The sequence below is a fragment of the Pleurodeles waltl genome, chromosome 10, assembly GCF_031143425.1.
Source record: "Pleurodeles waltl isolate 20211129_DDA chromosome 10, aPleWal1.hap1.20221129, whole genome shotgun sequence".
Classification (NCBI taxonomy): domain Eukaryota; kingdom Metazoa; phylum Chordata; class Amphibia; order Caudata; family Salamandridae; genus Pleurodeles; species Pleurodeles waltl.
The window spans coordinates 66,554,034-66,577,658 of record NC_090449.1 but is presented as its reverse complement, the minus strand read 5'-3'; the positions used below and the strand labels follow the sequence as shown (position 1 = coordinate 66,577,658).

Genomic DNA, 23,625 nt, shown 5'->3' with positions numbered 1-23,625 from the left:
GAATGTCGCTCGGCCAAGCATCGGCGGAAGTGGTATTTCAGAGGCTCATGTACAGCCTGTTTAAGAACCTTCCAGGGGTGATGTTCTCCCAGGATGATATATTAATCATGGGAATGACAGGCAAGAACATAATGAGAAACTAATGGAAGTGTTAACAATATTAAGAGACAGTGGGTTGTCAGTAGAAATGAGTAAATGCAAAATTTATGTGAATAAAATCACATATTTCGGACATAAGATAAGCTTTTTGGGATCCTCCCAAAGTTAGAATTGTCGGAAGCCAATCGTAATGCACCAGCACCTAATTTGAAAGACAGAGTCAGGAATTCCTGGGGCTTACTGAATTTTTTTCAAAAATGGTCAAAGACTTCACCACAAAAACATTTTGTTACAACAATTATTTAACAAAATAATAACACCTTTGAATGGAATGATAACTTATAAGAATGTTTTGAATCCATCAAAAAAGAGATTTATACAGCAGTATCCATTCAAGGCTTTTGTTAGAAATGGGGTCTCTAGTTGGCAGTGGTTTGCACCCTCTTCAAGTATGGGCTCTCACTCTATTCAGGGTAAGGAAGTTACACACCTAAGACAACCCCTGCTCACCCTCTTGGTAGCTTGGCACAAGCAGTCAGACTAATCTCAGAGGCAATGTGTTAAGTATTTGTACACATACACACAGTAACATAGCAAAAACACCACAAAAGTACTCCACACCAGCTTAGAAAAATAGCCAATATTTATCTAAGTAACACAAGACCAAAACAACAAAAATACAAGCAAAGATACAAATGTTTAAAGATTAAATCCCAATAAAGCACTTAGAAACACAATGGCTTCAACTGGGGCTATCACAAAGTCATTGATAAAGCCATTCCGAACAGTCCGAAGCCACTCACAAGGGAGTGCGGCGCCCGTCACGAGTTGCTTGGACCCCCAGATACAGTACCTGTGAAAACGATGAAACAAATACGTTGCACGGAATCAGGAAGGCGAGGCGTCGCTGGAGCGTCGTCGGTTCCTTACTGCTACCAGGGAGGTGAGGCGTTGGTTCCTTACTGCAAGGCAGGGGAAGTGAGGTGTCGGTTCCTTACGGTTGCAGGGGAGGTGATGCAGCATAGGTGGGGAGATGTCCATTCCTTACGATCTGGTGGGGGGGGGTCAATGAATCCAGCGGGTCAAGAAGTAATGGGACGACTTCTTAGGGCCGTGGTCACACAGGCGTCGCAGCGGAATTGGGTGTCACGGATGTCGGTGACATGGCACTCAATGTCGTGGGACTTCAGAGGTGCTGCAGCGGCGTCAGGCCTGCGGCATCTGTCATGGTCGTCACACTCCAGAGGGGACAATGGCTTTGGTGCAGGCAGTGGCACGGAGCTGGGCAGCGGCGCTGGTTCTGGAGTCGATGTCCCTTGTTTTTCACCAGAACTGGATATGGCACCACTTGGCAAGTCAGGGCTCTCAGCAGGAAACCTTAGGTGCTGGTAGATGAAGGCTTTGATGTTCCTGAGACTTCCAACAGGAGGCAAGCTCAGTTCAAGCCCTTGGAGAACTCTGGAAAGCAGGATGTAGAAACCAAAGTCCTGTCCTTTCTCTCTCAGGGCAAAAGTAGCAGCAGCGGTCCAACTCAGTAAAGCAACAGGCAGAACGGCAGGTCCTCCTCAAGCATCCAGATCTTCTCCCTGGCAGAATTACCTCAGTACAGAAGTGTTCTGAAGTTGTGGGGTCACAAGTTCAATACTTGTGCTCCTTTCTGACTTTGAAGTAGGCAAACTTCAAAGGAAAGAATATGTAGTGCACAAGACCCTGCTTCTCCCTGTCTGGCCCAACACACTCCAGGGGGTTGGAGACTGTATTGTGTAAAGACAGGCATAGCCCTACTCAGGTGCAAGTGCCAGCTCTTCCCTCAAATCTAGACCCAGAAGACCCATCAGGATATGCAGGACACACCTTATCTCCCTTTGTATTACTGTCTAGAGTCAATTCACACACAGCCCAACTGTCAGTCTGACCCAGACGTTTATTCAGCAGGCAGAGGCACAGAATCATTAAGCAAGAAAATGCACACTTTCTAAAAGTGGCATTTTCAAACTTAAAATCTAAAAACCAGCCTTACCAAAAGATGTATTTTTAAATTGCGAGTTCAGAGACCCCAAACTCCACATCTCTATCAGATCCCAATGGGAAATTACACTTAAAAGATATTTCAAGGCAATCCCCATGCTAACCTATGGGAGAAATGGGCCTTGCAATAGTGAAAACCGAATTTGGCAGTATTTCACTATCAGGACATGTAAATCACACTAGTACATGTCCTACCTTTTAAATATATTGCACCCTGCCCATGGGGCTGCCTTAGGACTACCTTAGGGGTGAATTACATGTAGCAAAAGGGAAGGTTTGGCCCTGGCAAGTGGGTGCACTTGCCAGGTCAACATGGCAGTTAATAACTGCACACACAGACACTGCAGTGGCAAGTCTGAGACAGGTTTACAGGGCTACTCATGTGGGTGGCACAATCAGTGATGCAGGCCCACTAGTAGCATTTGATTTACAAGCCCTGGGCGCACATAGTGCACTTTTCTAGGGACTTACCAGTAAATCAAATATGCCAGTCATGGAGGAAACCAATCACCAACCCAATTTAGACAGGGAGTACTTGTACTTTTGCACTGGTCAGTAGTGGTAAAGTGCCAAGAGTCCTAAAGCCAGAAGAAATGATGTTCAGCACAGGATCATAACAGGTCAGAAGCCAAAAAGACAGGAGAAACCTGTGTTCAGGGCCCGCCTCCACCCGCCTGTGGCTCATCCCTGGTGGCCTAGGGGCCATCTCTGTCTATCTTTCCTCTTTTCCTCGTTTTGTCTGCTTTTGTTGTTTACTGTTTTTTCTGCTTTTCTGGTTATTTTTGTGTGATTGTCTCTCCTGCGCTTGCTTCCCTGCTGCCCCAGGGGCCCCACTCCCTACCCTTAAAGCGCAATCACGCCCTACTGCCTCCCAGCTTACCAATTCCTCTCCCTCCCTCCCCTTCTTAAGGGTGGCTCCTGGGTGGCCGCGCCAAAGGCGCACCACAGGCAAGCCCGTCTGTCTGCGCCTAGCGTCACAGACTCTGGCTCTCGCATCATCCACTGATACAACACCAAAACCCTCCATATTCTTAACCCTGGATGTTCAACCACCTGTCAGTGCGCTTCCCCCAGAGACACCCACGGACCTTTTACCTACTGCAACTGGCACCACACATTCTCCACACACCAAACCCCCCCCAGCCGCAGAACCGTCAAAAACCCCTCCAGACCACCTCAAGTGTTTCCTCCTCAACGTCCGCTCCCTGCACAAGCAGGGCGTGGAGCTAAGGGATCTGATAGACTCCACCTGCCCGGACATTGCCTTCCTCACCAAGACATGGACAAACAGCATCTGAACTGGACATCACCATCGCCATTCCCAGCGCCTACAAACTGCTCCGCAAGGACCGACCCTCTAAACCAGGCGCCTACAAGACCACCCTCCGACTATCAATCAACACACAGGAACACTCCTCCCTCTGGGGTATCTCCACTTCCAAGTGCATGCCACCCGAAGACCACCACCCGCTGCATCTAAGACCACCAGGCCCATGCCCAGCTTTCAGCAACTCCACTGTTGACCTCATAGCCCTCCACGCACTCACCTCCACGAACTACATACTCCTTTTAGACCTCAACTTCCACATCGACGACCATAACTACCACAACAACTCATCCCTACTCCAGAACCTGGACACAATTGGGCTCAAGGAACTGGTCACCTCACCAACTCACATCGTCAGACACACACTCTACCTCATGTTTTCCGCCAACATCACCATCAACGACAACACTGCTACACTGGACTGCCCACTACTGCATCCATTTTTCCATCACCACACCTATAGCTCATGCCCACGCTGCTCAACCCCCTCCCAACAGGAAATGGAACTAAACCACAGAAGAGCAACTCCTCAACACCCTCAGCATCTCGCCACCCCTACACAACAGATGCCAACACCTCAGCATGCAACCTCTACAAATGTATCACTGATGGCACCAACACCCAAGCTCCTCTCCGAACTACCACAGGGAAACACACCACCAAGAAAGCAAGCTGGTTCACCCCCGCCCTCCAGGAATCGAAGCGCACCTGCAGGAGGCTGGAGAAGAAATGGAGGAACAGCAAATCCCCGGAGGACCTTGCAGCCTTCAAATCCGCCACAAGATCCCACCACGGCCTCATTAGATCCACCAGGAATACGGCCCTACAGGACCACATCACTCCACCACACACAACACAAAAGAAAAGAACTTTTCAACATCAGCAAGGAATTTGTAAAACCACAAGCTGAGACCACTAACATCCCACTATCCCAGGACGGACCTCTGCATCAGCTTTGGATCCAAAGACTCTCCGAACTCACCAACAACAACCCAACCAGGATCCACCGAACCCCCAGTGCTCCTGCACACATGCAGTCCCCTTACAATGGACGAGACGCGCCCCGTCATGAGCAGCATCCACTCCAGAGCCCCCATCGACCCTTTCCCCCTCTACATCTTCAACAAGGCCAGTGGCTAGATCACACCCGAGCTCAGCAAGACCATCAACTGCTCCCTAGAGTCAGCCACCTTCCCATGGGTCTGAAAGCACGCAGAGATCCGTCCGCTATTAAAGAAACCCACAGCTGACCCAACGGATCTCAAGAACTCCTCCCCCCCCCCAATCTTGCTGCTGCCTTTCCCAGCCAAGGTCACCGAAAGAGCAATCAATGCCCAGCTATTCCAACACATCGAGGACAACAACATCCTTGACATCTCCCAATCAGGATTCAGAACTAATCACAACACTGAGACCGCCCTGCTCGCCGCCACAGATGACATCCGCTCTCTCCCCGACCGCGGCCCTCCACAACGTTGGATCCAGTTATCTCAACCACTGCATCACCTGGTACTCACCTGCCAGACCTCTCCGCTCCTCCCAGCAGTTGCTCGCCACTGTACCCCGCATAAAGAAGTCCTCAACTGGAGGAAGATTGTTCACCTACCTTGTGGCAACATTTTGGAACACCTTACCTTTCCACCTCAGACAGTCGCCATCGCTACCTCAATTCAGGAAGGACCTCAAGACCTGGCTCTTCAAATGAACCCGGAGGACATACCCCACAGCACCTTGAGACCCTATGGGTGAGTAGTGTGCTCTAAAAAAATTACTGATTGATTAGATTGAATAGTAACTACTTTTGCTAATGGGAAGGGGATGGGAGAGATACTGTTTAAATGTTTAAATCATTGGTCTTTGGAAGAAGTAAAAAAATCAACACAAAGAAAGCATGAAGAAAACACAAATCACATATAAAAAATATTATGATGATAAGCATGGAGTTAAACCCAACAAACCTAATATAGGTGATTGTGTTATGATTAAAGTGCAGAGATTAAGAAATAAGAAATGCTCCAAATTTAAAGGTCCATTCCGAGTGATTGAAGTCAGTATAAATTCTGTAAAGTGGAATAATGGAGAAATATGAAATTTGACAAATGTAGCATAATGTAATTCATTCACATGTATGGAGATGAAGATGGAAAATAAGAAAAGTTGGTTGTGGGAGTGTGCTTGGAAGGATACACTGCACCTAGGAAATGAGTGTAGTAGGATGGATAAAAACCAAAGGAATGCAGAAGTTAACTATGATAGATGGGAGAATAGAAGTGAAAAAGCATGTAGCAAAGAGGGTGGGGCAAGTGAGAACGGTACCACATCTCAGGATGAAAGGTTAAAGATAACTATGAAGAAAAAAACAATATCATCTACGAGTGGCAGAAGAGTGATAGCCCCTAAAAAAATGTATTGACTTTATTACATTGTGTTTAGGTTAACAAGTAATTTTTGGAAGAACAATAATTTAGTAATAAGATATGTGTGCATTAAGGTAAAAGAAAATAAAGTGTAAACTTTTATTGTATATTTATTATTAAGTATTACTTTGGTCAAATAGCAATGTTGAGAAGTAATCTGTTGTTATAAATAAAGGGGGAGATGTGTGATATATGTGGTTAACACCGCTCTACCTGCCTCGCGCTGACGTTCTATGTCTTAGTGCATAGTGGAATGCTGGAGAAATTCCAAGCAGGACGGTTAGGCAGAAATGGTTGATGATTGATGCACAGGTTGGGGTCAAATTAAAAGGGAATAAATTAAGTCTTCAATACAAGTATGTGGCCCGAATCTCTCTTCCTTCAGAATGCCCATTCCTATGCAGTTGTGGGTTCTCAGGTGGGGTTTGGGCCAATTTTACCCAAAAACAAAATCTGGAGAATTAAAAAACTTTGAGAGCCCACTTTGTTTACAAGTGCAGGATTCCAGATGGTTAGTAATGATTTGTACTGTAGAAATATTCCATGGAGTCCAGATTTCAGTCACACTGTACAGCTACGACTCACTACGTTGACCAGCTTCCTTAAATAGACATTAACATTACTTGTGAATTAACGCACCTGCGTAGAAAGACAAGTCGACACAGGCTGGATGGAGAGCGCTCCTCTGACTGGGACGTCACGAGTGGCGTGGGAACTAGTCCCATTCTGTGAGGGGAGCTCCTCACTTCGGTAAGAGCAGCCACTCAATGCCTTCGGCTCAAGCCATGTCCCTCTCCCCAGGTGCAACTGAAAGTTTAGTTTCCCCGCTTCCTGCCGTGACACCTCCCTCGGCCCCGCCCCCGCCTCGCTCCTGCGAAGGCCACGCGCATACCGGACCGCCCCCGACAAGATGGCCGCCACAGGGGGCGGGGCTACTTCACCTGGTTGAGGCTCTCGATGATCTGACAGGGGGCAGAGCTCATACACAGTAGTCCTTCTTCTGTGTTGTTGACCCCGGAAGTGAAACCCTTGTGGACCGAAATCAGTTAGCATCAGTAGGGCAGGGTTTGGGCTGGTCCCTTTCTGACTATTGACAACGGAGTCGCGATGGAGCTTGGAGAGATGTTATACAACAAGAGCGAGTACATCGAGACGGTGAGTAGACAGAGGAGGGGATATTGGGATTCACTCCTAATGCAGAACACTGATAAACATACCCTCCTGAAAACTCACTGGGAAACTCCCACCCTCACACCACTATAACAACACTCCTGAAGACTGCTTATGCCACCTGAACAGCAATGCAGTTCTTCTTTCGACCTTCAAAATATCAGTGCGTTACAGTGATGGTTTATTGGTTTGCCTACACATTCAACTATGTTTCAAATATTGGCGTTTCCCTTTCTGAACCCAGTACCCTCTGTTTTATTGCCCTAAATTTTGTTGTCGTAAAGTCTTCTCGTTTTAGCGGCATAATGACTGTACCCTGATTTATGCATGGTGGAGTGTTTTATGCATTGTTTTTGTATAAGACCTTTTTTCTGTTATTCGAGTATATCACATACACAACAGATATGTCCCTAAAAGTGCATGATCTTCCTCTATTACAGTGCAGAGTGGGTCCATCCTGTACGCAGACCCATCAGCAGTACATTGAAACATATCACTATTGTGCTTTATGTACTTAACATTACATACAAAAATGTTGCTTAATTTCTGAACAATGACTGTAAAAAAGTTAACGCAATCCAGGTCAGCGATGCAGTTTATATTTTACTTATTACACTTAATCTTGCATTCCCCAAGAGTGTTTTGTTAGGATTTTGAGTGTCTGTAGTTTTTTCCATGCAGCACATTACTCTTGTAAAGTGCGTAATGTAAACTAAGTCACCGCTAGGTGTTGATGGCGTTTCCACCACTTAGAAATAATGCATACTTTAAACGTGTTTTAGTTGGCATTCAAGGCCGCAGCCAACTTGCACTGACTCACTCATACTTTCAGATCAACAGTGCACGTTTATTTTATGCGTAGCAAGTCTTTTTCTGTCTGTGTGCTTCTGTGTTTTTTCCATTTCAGGCAAATCATTGAGAATGAAGCCTCAACCGTGGGGGTCTGTAATGTAGTATTTGTGTTCTTTTGGAAAAGTAAAGGTTAGGTTGCTTGCTGATGTTCTGTGTATGTCCGTCATTTGCCGAACAAACCACTGTATTGCTGTGTTTCATAAAATGTCTGTTTGTTTCCTTAATTGGTTATGCAAAGCCTAACCAGTGGAATGCATTAAGAAGTAAGTGTCCCTAGAAGTATCCTACTTACCAGAATATGGATTGGTTTACACGTTTCCAACCACGTTAGTGCAACTGTGGTATGTCATATGGTGTGGCTTTGTACCCTGAAGTCTTACAAAAGCTGCTTTATTTTGAAGAAGGCACAGTTCTTTCTGGGCCTTTTTAGGGAACAGACTTTATGACTGCCTGTCAGTTGATTTGTACGTAGTCTTTCCATGGACTTTCTTCAGAAGCTAACCATGCGTTAATCCTCTTGCAGATTTAGGCTTTGATTATTATGTTTAATGCTAATTCCTAATTGACCAATTACTTTTTTGCCTTCTGTAACAATAATAAGCCTTATAGCCCACTATCGATGCTATTCCGGTTGTTAAAGGCCTTGAACCAAAGTTAGAGGCCCGAGCTGCTAGGGAGGGCTTACAACGAGGATGAGGGCCCTTTAACAACAGGTAGCACCTGAGGCAGAAGAGCTATAAGACTATTATAACATTTCACACACTAAGGATAGAATGTTCTAAATTAAAAAGAGAGAAACAGAAAGACGAAGATTGGAATATTGGCGCTCCAGACGTATACCAGCCATTATAAGCCTGGAGCTACTCCATTGTCTTCTTCAATGGAGCTATAAACATATATGTATGTATATATATATATATATATATATATATATATATATATATATATATATTATTATTTTTTTTTTTTAAATAATCCCATGAAGTTTTAACCTAGAATCCTTGTCTAGTGTAGGTTTGTTTATTAGCATTGGACTAAATCTTAAAGCCAACAGTTAAGGCTTGTTTTTGGCATTTATCCGTTGAGTTATGTATCTGGATTCAATAACATAAAGTTTCTAAGAGGCGCCACAAAGGCACAGGTGGCACATTTTTGTGCCAATTTTGTTTGGCAGAGGCTGTTCTTGCATTATCAATTATATCTTTTTGTCTAGACTTGTCAACTTGGTCTTGCTATGTGATAGTGTAAATCTGATGATTCGTGACCATAATCCACCAACTCTCACTCTTGAATTTCTTGGCGCTCTGCTGTAGGTTGATCCGTCGCCTCTTTACCCTTGTTCACCAATAATCGTGCTCAGCATCTGGTTTCAAAACTTTCTTGTCCTCAAACATTTCTCACTATGCTTATTAAGCGCAACTTGCGGTTATTTTACAAATGTCTCAGCAAGGATAAGGCTAATATAATAGTAAGGGTACTCATGGACATTTGTATTGAAGTACAAACTAAGCTCCTCTAACCTATCTTTAAGCCAAATAACCGCACTGCCAGGTGGTTTGACGCAGCCCGCTCACAAGCAAAATATATTTTGAGGCAAGCATTGGGATGCAACCCATGGACTCTGAGAAAGTAAAGAGTTGTAGAGCTTTTTATAACAGAACCCTGCGGAGGAGAAAGCAGGAGGTTTGGAATTCCAGATTCACTGCATCAATGGCAGCCAGTAAGATTAAAGGGCCCAAGTGTAGACCGGCCTTTGTTTTTCTTCAGACATTGCAAAATTCGTTTCTTTGTGTTGCTGTACGTAGTCAAACTATTATGGACTTTTAATGTGAAAAGAACATTATTGTATGTTTTAAGTGAGAACTTTTATGATTATTTTTAATCGAATAAACTACCGTTCGATTTTAGAATTTGGATCAGAGTGTTCTTTGCTGCATTCTTTGGGTTTTCTTCATTTCTGATGAAAAGTTTCTCAAATTGCTGGGCCTTGGAATGTTTTAAATGTCTGAAACATTTCAAGAATGACTAACTGTGTATTCTTTTCTTTTAGGCATCAGGAAATAAAGTCAGTAGACAGTCTGTACTCTGTGGAAGTCAGAATATCGTTCTCAATGGAAAGGTAAGGTTTTTTTTCTCTCACTCTTGCTGTTCTTCTTTGAAGAAGTTTTAGAAAGATGGGTGTATCCCAGTGATATCTCCTTGCCAGTGCCTTTTCACAGTCAACTCATGCTTGTTGCTTAACTATCTTTTTTCAGTGCTATCTTGTGTCTGCCATCATTTTCCAACTTGGGGACCTAGAGTTGAGCAAACATTGCATACTGTCTCACTTGGTTGCAAAGAGCCATTGAGTCCTTTATTAACATCCCCTCTATTTATCCCGTTAGGCTTAATGTTCAAAATAGTTTGGCCAACATGGCAGGTTTTGGTTGTGTTCACAATAGTTGAAAGGTTCTGAAGTTCGATTTTTGGTGTTTAGCTTGCACTTCTAGAATGATTTGCCCCAGAAAAAGATGCTTCCAGTTTAATGGCTTCCCCAAACTCGATCAGTACATATGTTTAGGTGGCGCTCAGGGCCAGTTATTGTATTTGTATTGTAACCGTAACTTGCATACATAAAGTATGCTGTACCTGTCATCACAGATTAAGGATTGTATGGATGCTGATGGCTTCTCGGTATGAGACTAGCACACAAGTCCTTTTTGTTCAGATTCAAATAATCCCCCTTTTTTTGATTAATTCAGAGTGGGTTTTTGACAGGACAGTGGCTGAAGTGCATGAATAAAAAGTATTGGAAATGTGACCCTGAGTGCCTTTGGCAAAGGGATCTGTGAGTGTAGGATAGAGTAGAGTAGAGGTCTGGCTAAATGAGCAACGTTTCATGCAACTGTTTTGCGGTCATTTCACCCAGATGTAATTGCACATATGCAATATGTTATCCAACTACACACTTAAGGACACATGCTTCGTTCACGTCCTTCAAAACTAGCCAGATCCATCAATCACAAATGCCCTTGTTCAGTACCATAATAATTATCGTCATCTGATCATCTCGAGTATTTAAAGGCTCACACTGTCCCTCAGCCAAAACCTAGCGCAGTTTAACACATAGGTAACTTTCAGTGGTCACCTAAAGCTACTGGAGGGATATGGGACTGACTGAAAGCTGCAGAGTTACCTGATCCATGTTCAGTAACAGATGCACTTGGACTAATTCTCCATTAGTGCATCATCAGTGCATCAAGTCTGAAGGACTCGCTTTAGTTATCAGTGTAATTGTAATAGTATTTATATAGCGCTTACTACCCCTGACGGGGCGTCGAAGCGCTTTTCGACGAGTAGCACGCTACTCCGGAACCCAACAAGAATTAGAATTAGTGATGGATTAGTATCGGGAAATATGAGTACAGTTTTAGTATTATTATTATAATAATAATAATAATAATAAGTTAATTTGAACCGCAGCTATGAGAGTTAGTTAGTTAGATTGACTGGAATAATGGAGGGGTGGAGGAGGAAAGAAATCCAGAAGTGTTAATTGGGAGTATATCCCTCATTTACTCATCCCAAAGGATTGGGATGAGTAGAGGTGGATGGAGGAGGGAAGAGTCTGTGGAAGGGTTAGGGAGATCATAGTAGCAGGGTGAGATAAATGAGGGAGAATTAAGTAGGGTTGTTTGGGAGGTCATGGTAGTGGATTGAGGTTTGGTGAGTTAGATGTGGAAGCGGAGGGAAGAGTTTAGGCAGAGTTATTTAGGAGATTAATGGATTTGGGATGAGTCAGAGTGGGAAAGGAAGGATTGATAGAGGCATGACATATGATGATGGGTAGATAAGTGTGATAAGATGAGAGCAGGGATTCATAGATATCTAGTATAACAACCCACCCAGGAGCCATGCAACAACCCACGAACATGCCAAGCACAGAACAACATACACACACATATATATACATATGCACACATATATGTACATACAATACATAATTAGAATCATGGGTAAATATACATAGTCAAACAGGTTTAAAGAGTGTGTGTGTGTTTTATTGTTATGACATAGTAGCAATACATATTTTCTAAAGAACTATTCATAACTAGAAATATACACATAATCAGAAAAAATATTTATCAACATAGGCATATGCAGTCCATAGTTGTTTGAATATGGTGGTTATGAAGGAAAGAGCCAACTCATGAGTAGTTTTCTGAAGACAAGAAAGTTATCCGTGGCTCTTATAGTTGGGGTTAATGAATTCCATAGTTTGGCTGCTTGAACGGAGAAGGATGTACCACCTATAGTCTTTTTCTTGTATGGTAGTGTTCTAAGGCGGGGTGCCAATCTTGAGCGGAGGTTTCTTTGTTGGATGTATTTGGTTATTTTGTTTCTGATAAAATGCGGTCCTGTTCCATGTATAGCTTTGTGGGTGATACACATCAGTGGACACAGTCTCTTATGTAGCCAATGCAATTAAAACCCTAAAATATTGATTAAGAAGATGCACAACTCTAGATTACTATTAAATGTCTGACTTGTCCTAATACCCCATTTTAACATTTTCTGAAACAAGAATTTTTCTTAGAAGTGTTGTAATAAACATTCAACCATTCACTGTAACATAAAAATAGGAAATCATTAGCATTTACGATCTTGAGTTTCTTTTTCTTCCTATTTAAGTTTCTACTTGCATAATGTTATCAGATGAAACAGAGCTATTACAAAGGCTGCAGTCTGCATTCAACCTCTGCAGCCAGGATCCACACACTCTATCGTAGTCCTTCCTCTCAAGATATTTTGACTTTTTGGGGCTGGTATATCAGCCTGTTATTAATAATCAGACAATTTATAGCACTGGAAGGACACTGTAGCTCTCTGCAGACCCATTGTTACAAATTCTTTAAACCCTACATAGAGTTGACTTTTACACCACCAAGAGGAGTATCAGTCTCTCACATCATTCACTGGCTATTTCAAATATCATTCCACCACCTAGGAAGTGCTTCAGTGCACATGGGATCTTTTACAACTAAACAGTACACTGAATCAGTACATATTACACAGTATACCTCAGATGCATTCTATACTGAAACAACCGTTTTTTTCACTGCACAGGCTTTGTAAAATATTTCACACAGAACTCAAAATGCAAATCAGCCCTGTTAACTCTAACAATACTTGTTTATAATGCAGCCATTTCTACAGCATTTGACCTCTAGTAGTAGCTTTGTGTCTACTGCCTAACTTACTCTAGTATTCCTTATCCATTCCAGAAGGATGAATTGTGTTGGCCCTTGGGAAATTCAACCTTGTAAATTCAAGGTCATTCACAGATGTTTGCACATAACTTACCGAGCCATCCTAAATCCAGATCAGGCAGATGTGATGCTATGTGTCACCTGCTGCATACAACCTCGATCTTGGCATGTTAGGATCCATGTGCAGGAGATGGTCATCTGTAATTCCATGACCCCAATCTTTTGCCTGGGGTATTATTCCTTTCGCTTTTATATTGTTAGGAAAATTGTCCTGCTCCTGGGTAACAGGGACACCTCGATGTCATTTGATTGCGATTATAAATTCAGTCTGTTATATGCTCTACGTCAGTACACTATATTCTTAAATTAACTTGGCAGTCTGGTCCATTTACTGCCAAGATATTTGTGTAACCTAAAAGTCACAGATTGTAATTCGGGACGTTAGTTGATCAAATTAGTATCCTCAAGTTTGGTAAAAGTGCCACGTATTCTCAGCCTTGAGCTAATACACTATGTATTGTGTGGTTCATAGGTCATTTTTCAGCAGTTGGGCACAACCTAAATTATGAAATGATATAGCCATACCTGAATAACAAATTAGTGATTCTCTTATTTACATTAGGTGTGTTGAGCTAATCCTAGTCAGGGCTCAAAATCTACTTGACCATTCGCCATGGCAAGTTTTATTTTATGAGGTTGAGCTATTTTTAGATCCTACTCATCCCTTCTGGCAAGTGGACAAAGAACAGGTGTTCTGTTCAGTCAGAAACTGAATTAGCAATTAAGATGCCTTTAAATCTTATTCTTGTCAAATTTGTTCTGTGTTCAAAGACAGAGGTCAAAAGTCAGTTTGTCTTCTTGCAATGCAAATACTTTTCCTTGTGACTATAGCATTCCAGGATTTTGTAAGGTGAACTGTCTGACCTATGTGAAATGAAAGGCTGTCGGTATCAGGTTTTTCCTAACACACAACATTTATTTATATAGTAACTAAGTCAACTTTACAAACATTTCAAAATATATTTCAGTAGCTGTGAAAGACAATTTTTTTGTACTTCTGCGTGATGAAAAAAATATTTTAATAGGATGAAGAAAAATAAAAGCCAGAACACATTACTTGGTGATGTGCAAATGATAAATGTTCTCTGAAACCCGATTTTCACAGATGATTGTTAATACACTACATAGTTTTATCAGTAAAGATGCAAGTTAGTGGGAAGGTTTTTGGACATTTCTTGGAAATTTACTGTCTGTAAATAACAGTGCACTACCACATCATGCTTTAGTAATATATTTATTAAAAGTGAGTGTTTAAACATACATTGAGAAACACTCCTGCCCTGATGGCAAAGCTATTTGTCAACTACGAGGCAAGTCATGCATGGATCATGTGTACCCTATATGTGGACTAGATTTATTATACATGGAGCAAACATTTATTGTATTTAATCAAATAAAAGAGGATTTTTTTTTTTTTTACAGCAGGAATGCTGACCTCGCATATCTGAAGGTGCACTCATGTGAGAATGAATAAAAAGGCGTCTGTAAAATACAATATTTGCCTAGCATAAAACAATTTGAGACCCGTTTCCGGGTCAAGTACATTACAGGTAGATTGAGTAGATTATTCAAGTTACTCGACCTGCAGGTCTAGTAACAGTTTTATGAATTTTCGAGGCCTGCTAGTGGACTTCTTCATGCCAGCTAAACCTACTATGATGAGATAAAGCAGAAGTGACTCAATTTCTCATGTAATGTGATTGGTGAATAGACTTGTGATGTCACTTTTAGGCACTTACACACACTTACACACAGTGGAGGAGGTAGCACAGCAATATACAGAGATTAGTCTGAGACTTCATTGGAGGGCACTTAAGTTCAGTGACCAATTGAAATAATTCTCAAACTACGTCAGCATGTGTTAAGATGCTTCTGCTACAAAACAAAAAAACACATATTAACTAACAGTACATTTGATTAAGAAATGTGACAGCTTGAGAACCAGTATATAATTCTGGCATGCGTGTATTTTGTACTATCTGACTATACATGTTTTCTTGTTTTTTTTCATCAGTCATTTTTAATTAATGTATATTGTGCTAAATTGTAATTTATACATTTTCTGAAACAATATTTTTTTTCTTTTGCGGTGTTGTAATAAACATTCAGGATTCCATTTGGAAATGGTATTTATTAGAATTTTCAATCTGGATTCTTTTTAAGTGTTTATGGGCACAATGTTATCAGAAGACAAAGAAAGCATTCTTGTTGTAAACTCTTTAAGTGCACCGCAAAAATATAAATACCAATTAGGGCACATAAAAAGAAATTAACTGTTACAAATGTTTCTCATTATGTTTTATTCCGTCCCTCCCTGGATTGTTATCTTGACATTTTTAATTGTATATTTTTAGAGCTGTCCTGGTTTGCCAACTTATAAAATGTTTGAAGCCATGTGCTGTCCTTCCAGTAAAAGGCCTGGAAAAGTTTACAGTGAAGGAGTAGGTCACCGGTTGCTACTTTTACAGCAGGGAAATATGACCATGTATTGATTGGTTTTCAAAAGAGTCTTATGTACAATTCTGATGTAAAATGTAAGCTTTCAGTTCACCAGGTCAATAACTTCAGTGTTCGTTTGGCTAATTTAAAGCCCAAATTTAGCATTGTATAATTGTAAAAAGATCTGATAAACCATTGATGCCACTGGTTAACTATTTCTTTTGTCCTACAGACAATCGTAATGAATGACTGTATCATCAGGGGTGACCTTGCCAATGTACGAGTCGGACGTCACTGCGTTATCAAAAGCCGAAGTGTTGTGCGGCCACCATTTAAGAAGTTCAGCAAGGGGTAAGCTTCTCCCTGTCTGCTGCACCAGGTGCAAAATGAGTACTTTGATAAGAATCATGATTGGCGGACCGTGAGTCCTGAAACTGTATTTGCAGCGAATTCCACACCAGTTTCCAAATTAAGTTCACCAGGGATAGGTACAAGATAATTTGGTTACCATTCAGCCATGCAGGTTACAGAGTTTGAATACTGAGGCTGAATATATAAAGAAAACCGTGATTTTCAAAAGTATTTCACATTTTTTCTCTAAAGCACTCTCAGCAGGTTTGTAGATAGAAAATCAAAAATGCTGCTCGCTTCTTACCTCCCTGTCTTCCTTCCTCCTTATTACAAGTGGCTGATGGGCAAAGCAAGTAGTATGTGTGAACTTTTTTTGATAGCATTGATCGTTTATAGGTGGGAGAAGTAAGTGTGCTGGGGTGAAACCAGCAAACTGACCACTTTCTTTATATACAAGCCAAGCATTGTAATGCCTAAAGAATGCATGTCTCCCAATTTGTGCTTTTAGAAGAAGGAGCTTTAGTGATTTTCATTTTCAATATTAGCCTGGTAAAGACAAGTCCGGTGGACTGCATGGCTATGGATTTGCCAGTCAGATGGGGCTTGGGACACAGGTTGAAAATACTGCATGGACTTTGGATTGTATTAACATAACATTGTTGCTTGATGCCAGTAAAATCATTGAAACCTTAATATTAACTTTGAACAGACCAGTTTCATTTTCATTTATTCATTTATGTTTAGAGCATTTCTTTGCTGGGCACCAGTGTGTGTGAGTATTTTTATTTTAGCACCCTTGTCATTAGTCACCTACGTTTGGCTGATGTGAGGGAGGAGTATAGCTGTAGGCCTGCATGCCACTGACTACAAAGTTTTCAGCCTCGTTTTATTGGCATGACTAAACATTGAAGAATTGCAGAACTGAGTTGCACACACTAATCTTTTAAAACATTCACAAGACCAAATGTGCATGCTACTTGTGAGTCTCGCTGTGACTTGGACCATTTACTCTTTGTCTCTCCTGGCCATTGCTACTCCCCCCCCCCTCCCCCCCCCCATCCTCCCCCCCTCCCTCAGAGGCATGCAAAGTATGGACTGAGCACTACTTTGGTCAAACTAACAAATACTTCTCCACTCCGACTTATTCTGCAGGTGTCACCCACATTTCGAATTGCTCTGTACAATTTCAAAGGTATTTCTTACCCACATTGACGGTTGGCAGTCTCTAACGCGAGGACCAGATGCGGCACTGATTAATTGCTGAGCTTGGCAGTTGGGTAGCTCTGGGGCTTCCTTCCTTCTTTACCTCGAAAGGGTCAAGCCTCCTATGCTGCCAACGTGCATCTGTTGTGAACATTGGCAGGCATTTAGGAAGGACTTCCAGTTGGCTGTCTCTGTGGAGGGACACCTGACCTTGAGCAGAGTCTCTTAAATGACTCTTTCCCTTATGGCCAACACTCACCCGACATTGCCACCACTTCTGCCCCTTTCCTATGTTTTCCCTTATATCACCTCTTCTCTCTCACTGCATCCTTTCTATATTCTCCTATCTTTGCTATTAACCCTCTTCTCACACACACACTCTTTTTCTCTTAACACCATACTCACCCCTTGTCTTCCTTCCCTCGCGCTCCTCTTTTCTAATCTTATTCTCTCGACTTCTCCTCTCCTTCTTTAGTCCATCATTACTTACTTCTCTCTATCCTCTCTCCACTTCCTCATCCCCTTCTTCACCATGTGCTTTGATCCCACTCATTCTCTCTCCATCGGTTCTCCCATTATTTTGCCCTTTCTGCTTTCTTCTGTAGCTTCACCCGCTTTCGTTTCTCTCCTCTACCCATTCTCACTCTATCACCCTGCTCGGTCACGTTCTCTCAGCTTTGAGCTAGAGTCTGGGGCATTTAAGTGGTAAGGTGCCATGCTCATCCGCAGAAGAGCCAATGCTGTTCTGGCATAGAATGTCTCTTGTGCTGAGGTACAAGATCAAGATGTGACTGACTCGGAAAAGTGGCATGGGCTTAGAAGATCACAGGATCTAGAGACACATGAGTTGAAAGTGGGTTTTTGTTCCGAATGAGGCAACCCTTCGTTTTCTTTAACACAACATAGGATGATCAAGGAAACCGAAAAGAGTTATGTGCATTTTTTTGTTGTTACTTCCGTGTTTTGGCCATTTGTCCCCTATTTGTGATTGCCAATGTATGTGCCAGTCTTATTTGCGTACTCTGGTTGTATTTTGTACAAATCCCACTGCTATGATCCCCAGTCCAGAAATTGAGGATATACCTTTAAATGAATTGGAGGTGCGTCTTGAGAAATTGATTAATCATTTAAAGCAAAAGGTATTTTGGAACAGGAGCACAGAGAGAAACAAACTTTCAAGGGCTAGCTGACTGTTCTGAGAAGTCTGTTTTTTACAGTTTTTTTTGGCTAAAACAAAAAAATAAACACATTGTTTAAAATACAAAAATCAAGTTATTCTTTATCCATGATTTTTCTTAGGCTCAAGGAGATATGTATTCAAACAATTCGACAATATGAATACCTACTTAGTTGAAAATAAAAGAAACACCTATAAAATAAGTGTCCATAAAAATGAATAGCAGCTAGCATCACTGTCAAGCAGGAACATGTTACACGATTTTCTCTCTGTCTATAAAACATACCATATTAGCATGCTCAGAAATGTCAAATTAAACCCACCCACAAAGATAAAAACAGACTTTTGCAAACTTCCATAAAACACTTTACACTGTTGTACCTCAGGCAAAAACTGCTGTGTATTGGATGCAAACATTTACGTGCTTGCATCAAATGAAAAAGCCATGTATCTGTTTAAAAATAAAATTCTCTAGAAAAAGTAAAGTTGAAATGAATTTAAGGTTGAAGCGGTGACTACAAAGCAAACCTAAAAAGATCCCACACAGGTACAAAATGTCAAGGACACTCTGCAAACCTTTATATCTAGAGTTGGGTGTGTGTGTGTTTTTTTTTTTTCTCTTATTTCCGATGGACTATACATCTCTGAAGAGCTTTTATTTTTGTATTTTATTTTTATATAGCATTTGGTAGGGCCTGTAGCTATCTGAGCAGCTTACAGATAAACTATGCATTGATATTTACACCAGGGCCTGTGGGGACTGGCGTGAAAGCAGCAATAGATCATAGGTGCTAGCGCAGGGGCAGGCACTAAGCTTTGAAGCTGCTTTGAATCTGGTGGGTGGTGAAGCACATATATTCTATTGCGGAATTCCACTAGTGCGGGTTTAAGAGATGAAAGGTTCAAAAATGAGATGCGGCACAGGGAGGTATTCGAACAAACAGAAGGTGTTGTTTTCATAGTGGAGTGTTTGTTTCTAGCAAGAGCAAGTGTGGGGAGTGTTAGCAAGGGAGAACAGAGCTGTTCCATGAATAGCTAAAAGACGCGACTGAGAAGTGAAGTTAAGTGATGTGTAGATCTTCCCCATCGATGGGCAGATTACACAAACACTGGTGTCTACTGTGAGGGGTAGAGTGGTTAAGCTGCAGTTTAAAGAGTACCGGGGAGGCAAAAACTGTGAATTAATTTGTTTTGGAAGTTTGAAATGATTTTTACCGATGTGTCCTTTGATATTGCCACCTTGTAACATATAAACAGCAACAGTTTGAGGCTAGACTTCATCATTGGTCCAGTACCTACTTGGTTTCTTCAGTCAATGTCATGAGGAAGCAGAGGGGCCAACGCTCGCACTCAAGACGCCTCATCCACAGCCTGAGATCACTGTGTAGCTAAAGACTGGTGGGTGGGGGGACGTGCTCCTCTGGTCCTAGTTTAAATTGTCTGTACCCTAGTGCAAGAGCCATAAGCTGGCTTCTCTCATATTAACATGTAGAATTCGAATTGGTTGCCTTGAGAGAAGCCATAGCTCCAAATTACAGAACAAGTGTGTTAAAGTGGGGCTCAACGGTATGGTTAGTCCAGTCTTGTTTTCTCTCTGTCTAAGGTGTGTTGTGTGTTGGAGATCAAGATTCATTGTGTCTTTTAATTGTGTTTTCCAACTGCGTAATTATTCTGTCTTGATGATGATTTAAAAAAAAAAAGCAGGGGTCTCCCACCTTTTCTTTAGTGGGGCTGCTTATGTTCAATGAAAATTACCCCGAGCTACTAATCTTAATAACGTTGTAACAGTGACTTCATCGTATAACATTACATTACTGGCCACCATACGCAAAATTACCAATTACCAGCAGTGATCACTTTGGTGCATCAGGCATGGTTGCTGGAGGTAGTGTAAAGAAAGACTTTGCCTGTGTGTGATGCCTGTACCAGGATAATGCATAACTCCCATAGCTGCAATCCCCCTTGCGCCGAGGTAACAACATTAGTAATAAGTCGCCCCAACATGCATTATCACTCAAATACCAGTTTTAAAATATATTAGAAACTCAGTCACTTTTTCTCCAAACATCAGCTTATGAATTCTGAAAATACACATATTTTTATCTTGAATACACACTTTTCAGTTTTAGTATACATATATTCAACCAAGGAAAAGCTTCAAGTTTAGGAAGGGCTGCACACAGGAGCGGTACTTGCAGGGAGCTAAAAACTACCAGTAGTTGACAAACTACTCTTTGGAGAAGCCTGAACTAAATAGATTGTCCTACTTTGTGAAGAGGACAGCATTCAACACTGAATCATTTACACACTGACTGGAAGCCTGATAAGATTAATACTAGTCTAACTGTGGTGGATGCAATACAGTGTTAGTTCATATGCTGCCAGCAAATGTTTCTTTCTAATTCTTGTTTGGACACAATCTAAACTGCAGTGTGTGTATGGGTGGAGGGCGGTTTTGTGGGTTGGGACCGAAAAGATGGAGCATGCATGCTGCAAAGTGTTGTGGAAGCTCTGAAGTGCAGAGGGAATCTGCTTGCGATGGCGGGCTTAGTGACCGCAAGGCAATAAAGCAAACTCGCCTTAAGGTAGGTAATCTTCTGCATGAGCCTTGAGGAACGTTGCAGCTGTGTTTTAGCGGAGAGATGTGCAACTGGTCCCTAGGAAGATGCAGGAGAGGAGTCAGTTAACTCTAAGAGAATACAAGAGACAAGAGAAGGTGGAAATAGAAGGTGGAGATATGTGGTATGAGGTGTTGTGTACGTATGCCTGGTGGTAAATGAAACAGCATGGAGCCGTGCTACCTGTACGCAGATCAGAAAGTGGGGAGCGAGTGGAACGCTCATAAGATAGCTGTCTTTGTTTTTGGGGAGCGGGCACATTTGCACCTCTTCGTGATTCAGTTAATATACTCCATCAGTTCTTACCATTGTTGCATGATTTGGACAGACTAGTAAATGAAGCAGATGAACTAAATTGTGACTGCTTCTGGCAATAAAGTGTGTTCTCACTAGATGGCAGCAAACACCAAAGAGGCTTTGTTATTAAGCACCCTCGGCAAGAGACAAAGTTCCCTTCTGATTTGCTGTGTTGTGGTTACACCTTATCAGCAGAGGGTAATGATGTATTGCTGGAAGAACCATAGTAATGATATTTGGTTCCTCTGAGCCTTCAGACCTTAGCGTTTTCCTTGTTAAATCGTTGTGGGGAGTGATAAACATGTCAGGTTCGTGCACTTTAAACCCCATGCTTCAATAACGTATAGAGTTGATTGTATTCATCTATTTTTGTGATTTTATGTAGTGCAGACATTACACTTTACAACAAAGCAGACTGTATCGATAACAAATGGAAAATACACATGTAACAATAAAGGTAGAGAGAAAACCAGCTTAGCGTCCCTGTGAGGTAGAGCGCTTCATACATATTTATTGTAAAGCAAAGCACTGACAGGCAGGTGGTACAGTACCTAGAGCTGGACAACAATTGTTTGTGCCGGTTGAAGTTAATCTGCTTTTGACTGGAGCATGAGGCGGTAGTAGCTGGTGTGACAGTGTTGCCAGGACCGTGAGGGGGATTAGGCCAGGTGTCATTCAAAGAGAAGAGCTTTGAGGTCTTTTTGAAGGTGACATTATGGTGGTCAGGTGAAAGCTCAGCAGTCGAGGGTTCTAATTCTAGAGAAGGATTAACTCGTGCTTGAAGATGCAGGATTCAAAGAGGAGCTATTTAGTATTTCATGCATCTCAGCTGGCAAATGGGATTTTCAGTTTCTCAGAGATGTATGAGGGCAAAGAGGAGTGCAGAGCTTTGAGTGACGTGGGCAGTTTTAAATTGAGCTCTCACTTCTATGGGAAGCCACTAAAGGGAGCTTAGAATGGGGGATATTTGGTTGAATTTCTTCTGTCATGTCACGAAGCGGGATGCTGTGTATAGGACTGCTCTGAGTGGACCTGGGTGTATTTTGGGAATGCAGGAAAGGATGAAATTCTGTAGTTGAGACTGGAGAGTGCAAGTGCCTGGACAACAGAGTTAAGGTTGTGTGCAAGGATGAGGCTTGTCATTTCCCAAAGAAGTTTTAGCTTGAAGCGGGCCCTCTTAGCCATGGAGGAGCTATGGTTCTGGAGGTGCAGTCACCTGTCAAGAGTGAATCCCAGAGAGGTGGCATTCTGAATAATGTAAGAGTGTCCATCCGTTTCCAGGAGGACATCCAACCTTGCATAGCTGGAGTAGGCAGGAATGGCTGCATGATACAGATTTTCTTCTACTTTATACATGGTAATCTTGCTATCCATATCACTAAAATCTTTTCTGTCTTTGTGCAGTAGATCTTAAATATTGCACAGTCTCATTTAACTGGAGTTCTTTGTTCGGAGAGCTGACTCTTAAGTGACAATCTTTTTCAAGCATCCGAATTAAGAATATTCATAAATGATTAATTATGGTCTGATTGAAAGCCGCAGCAAGATCTGGAACCTGTCTTCTTGATAGCCAGAATCCTTTCTGGCCCTGGTGAACCAAGAGATGAAAACTGAATAGCCTAAGAGTCTTCCTGGGGCCCAGGTAACGTGGGATATCTTGCAATAAGTGAACTAACCAGAGCCATTTGTAATGACTGAGTGGTGAAACGAGCACTTATGTTTACGAGTGGGTGCTGAGACAAGATGTTGTTTTCTTAGCCAGTTACAAGGTGGCTATGACATCACCCACCAGTTGAACCTAAGATTTTAGGGTAGGATTCTGGTTTTTGGGGGTGAGCAAAGACAGGGTTGGGCTCTACTATTTTGGGATGCTGCTTTTAATCTGACAGGGTGGCTGCTTTTATTCCATCCCTTTGGCACCAGAGTTTTATTACAGGGCGAAGGTTAGGTCGAAAGTCACATCCTTGTAGCCTTGGATGTTAAGCTCTTCCTTCTGCTTTAGTGTCATCAACCAGGACCAGCTGCAAGCCAGTGTGGCTCTTTGTGCTCCCACCATAGATACTTAACATAATTCAAATGAGCGATATTTGCCTGGTTCATTATTCACAATTATTTTCTTAGCCTATTTAAAGCCCTCACTTTGGTCGCATGACGATCACAGACATCTACAGCCACCTCAGTGAAGCTGTACTGATCTACCAAGGTGTTGGTTCATACATTTGCAATTTCCCAGTGTTTTCTATTGAAACTTGTATTTGTTCCCCTCTTCTGACATATATCCTTGGGAATATGTGATCAGGGTTTGAAATTCATGATGGAAAAATTCAATATTAGATGC

At 42.0% G+C, this 23,625-nt stretch overlaps 2 protein-coding genes across 2 annotated transcripts in view; one reads left to right on the top strand and one right to left on the bottom strand.

The window, feature by feature from the left end:
- The window catches only part of PALB2 (partner and localizer of BRCA2), a 152,461-nt gene extending 145,749 nt beyond the window's left edge, over window positions 1-6,712 (bottom strand). Inside the window, exon 1 of the mRNA XM_069209683.1 lies at window positions 6,511-6,712. The gene's annotated coding sequence lies outside the window, so the exon portion shown is untranslated. The remainder of the gene's footprint in view (window positions 1-6,510) is intronic.
- Window positions 6,713-6,860: 148 nt separating this feature from the next.
- The window catches only part of DCTN5 (dynactin subunit 5), a 42,356-nt gene continuing 25,591 nt past the window's right edge, over window positions 6,861-23,625 (top strand). Inside the window, exons 1-3 of the mRNA XM_069209684.1 lie at window positions 6,861-7,026; window positions 9,944-10,012; window positions 15,874-15,992. Coding sequence (XP_069065785.1) covers window positions 6,979-7,026; window positions 9,944-10,012; window positions 15,874-15,992 — 236 coding nt within the window. The 5' untranslated portion in view covers window positions 6,861-6,978. The remainder of the gene's footprint in view (window positions 7,027-9,943; window positions 10,013-15,873; window positions 15,993-23,625) is intronic.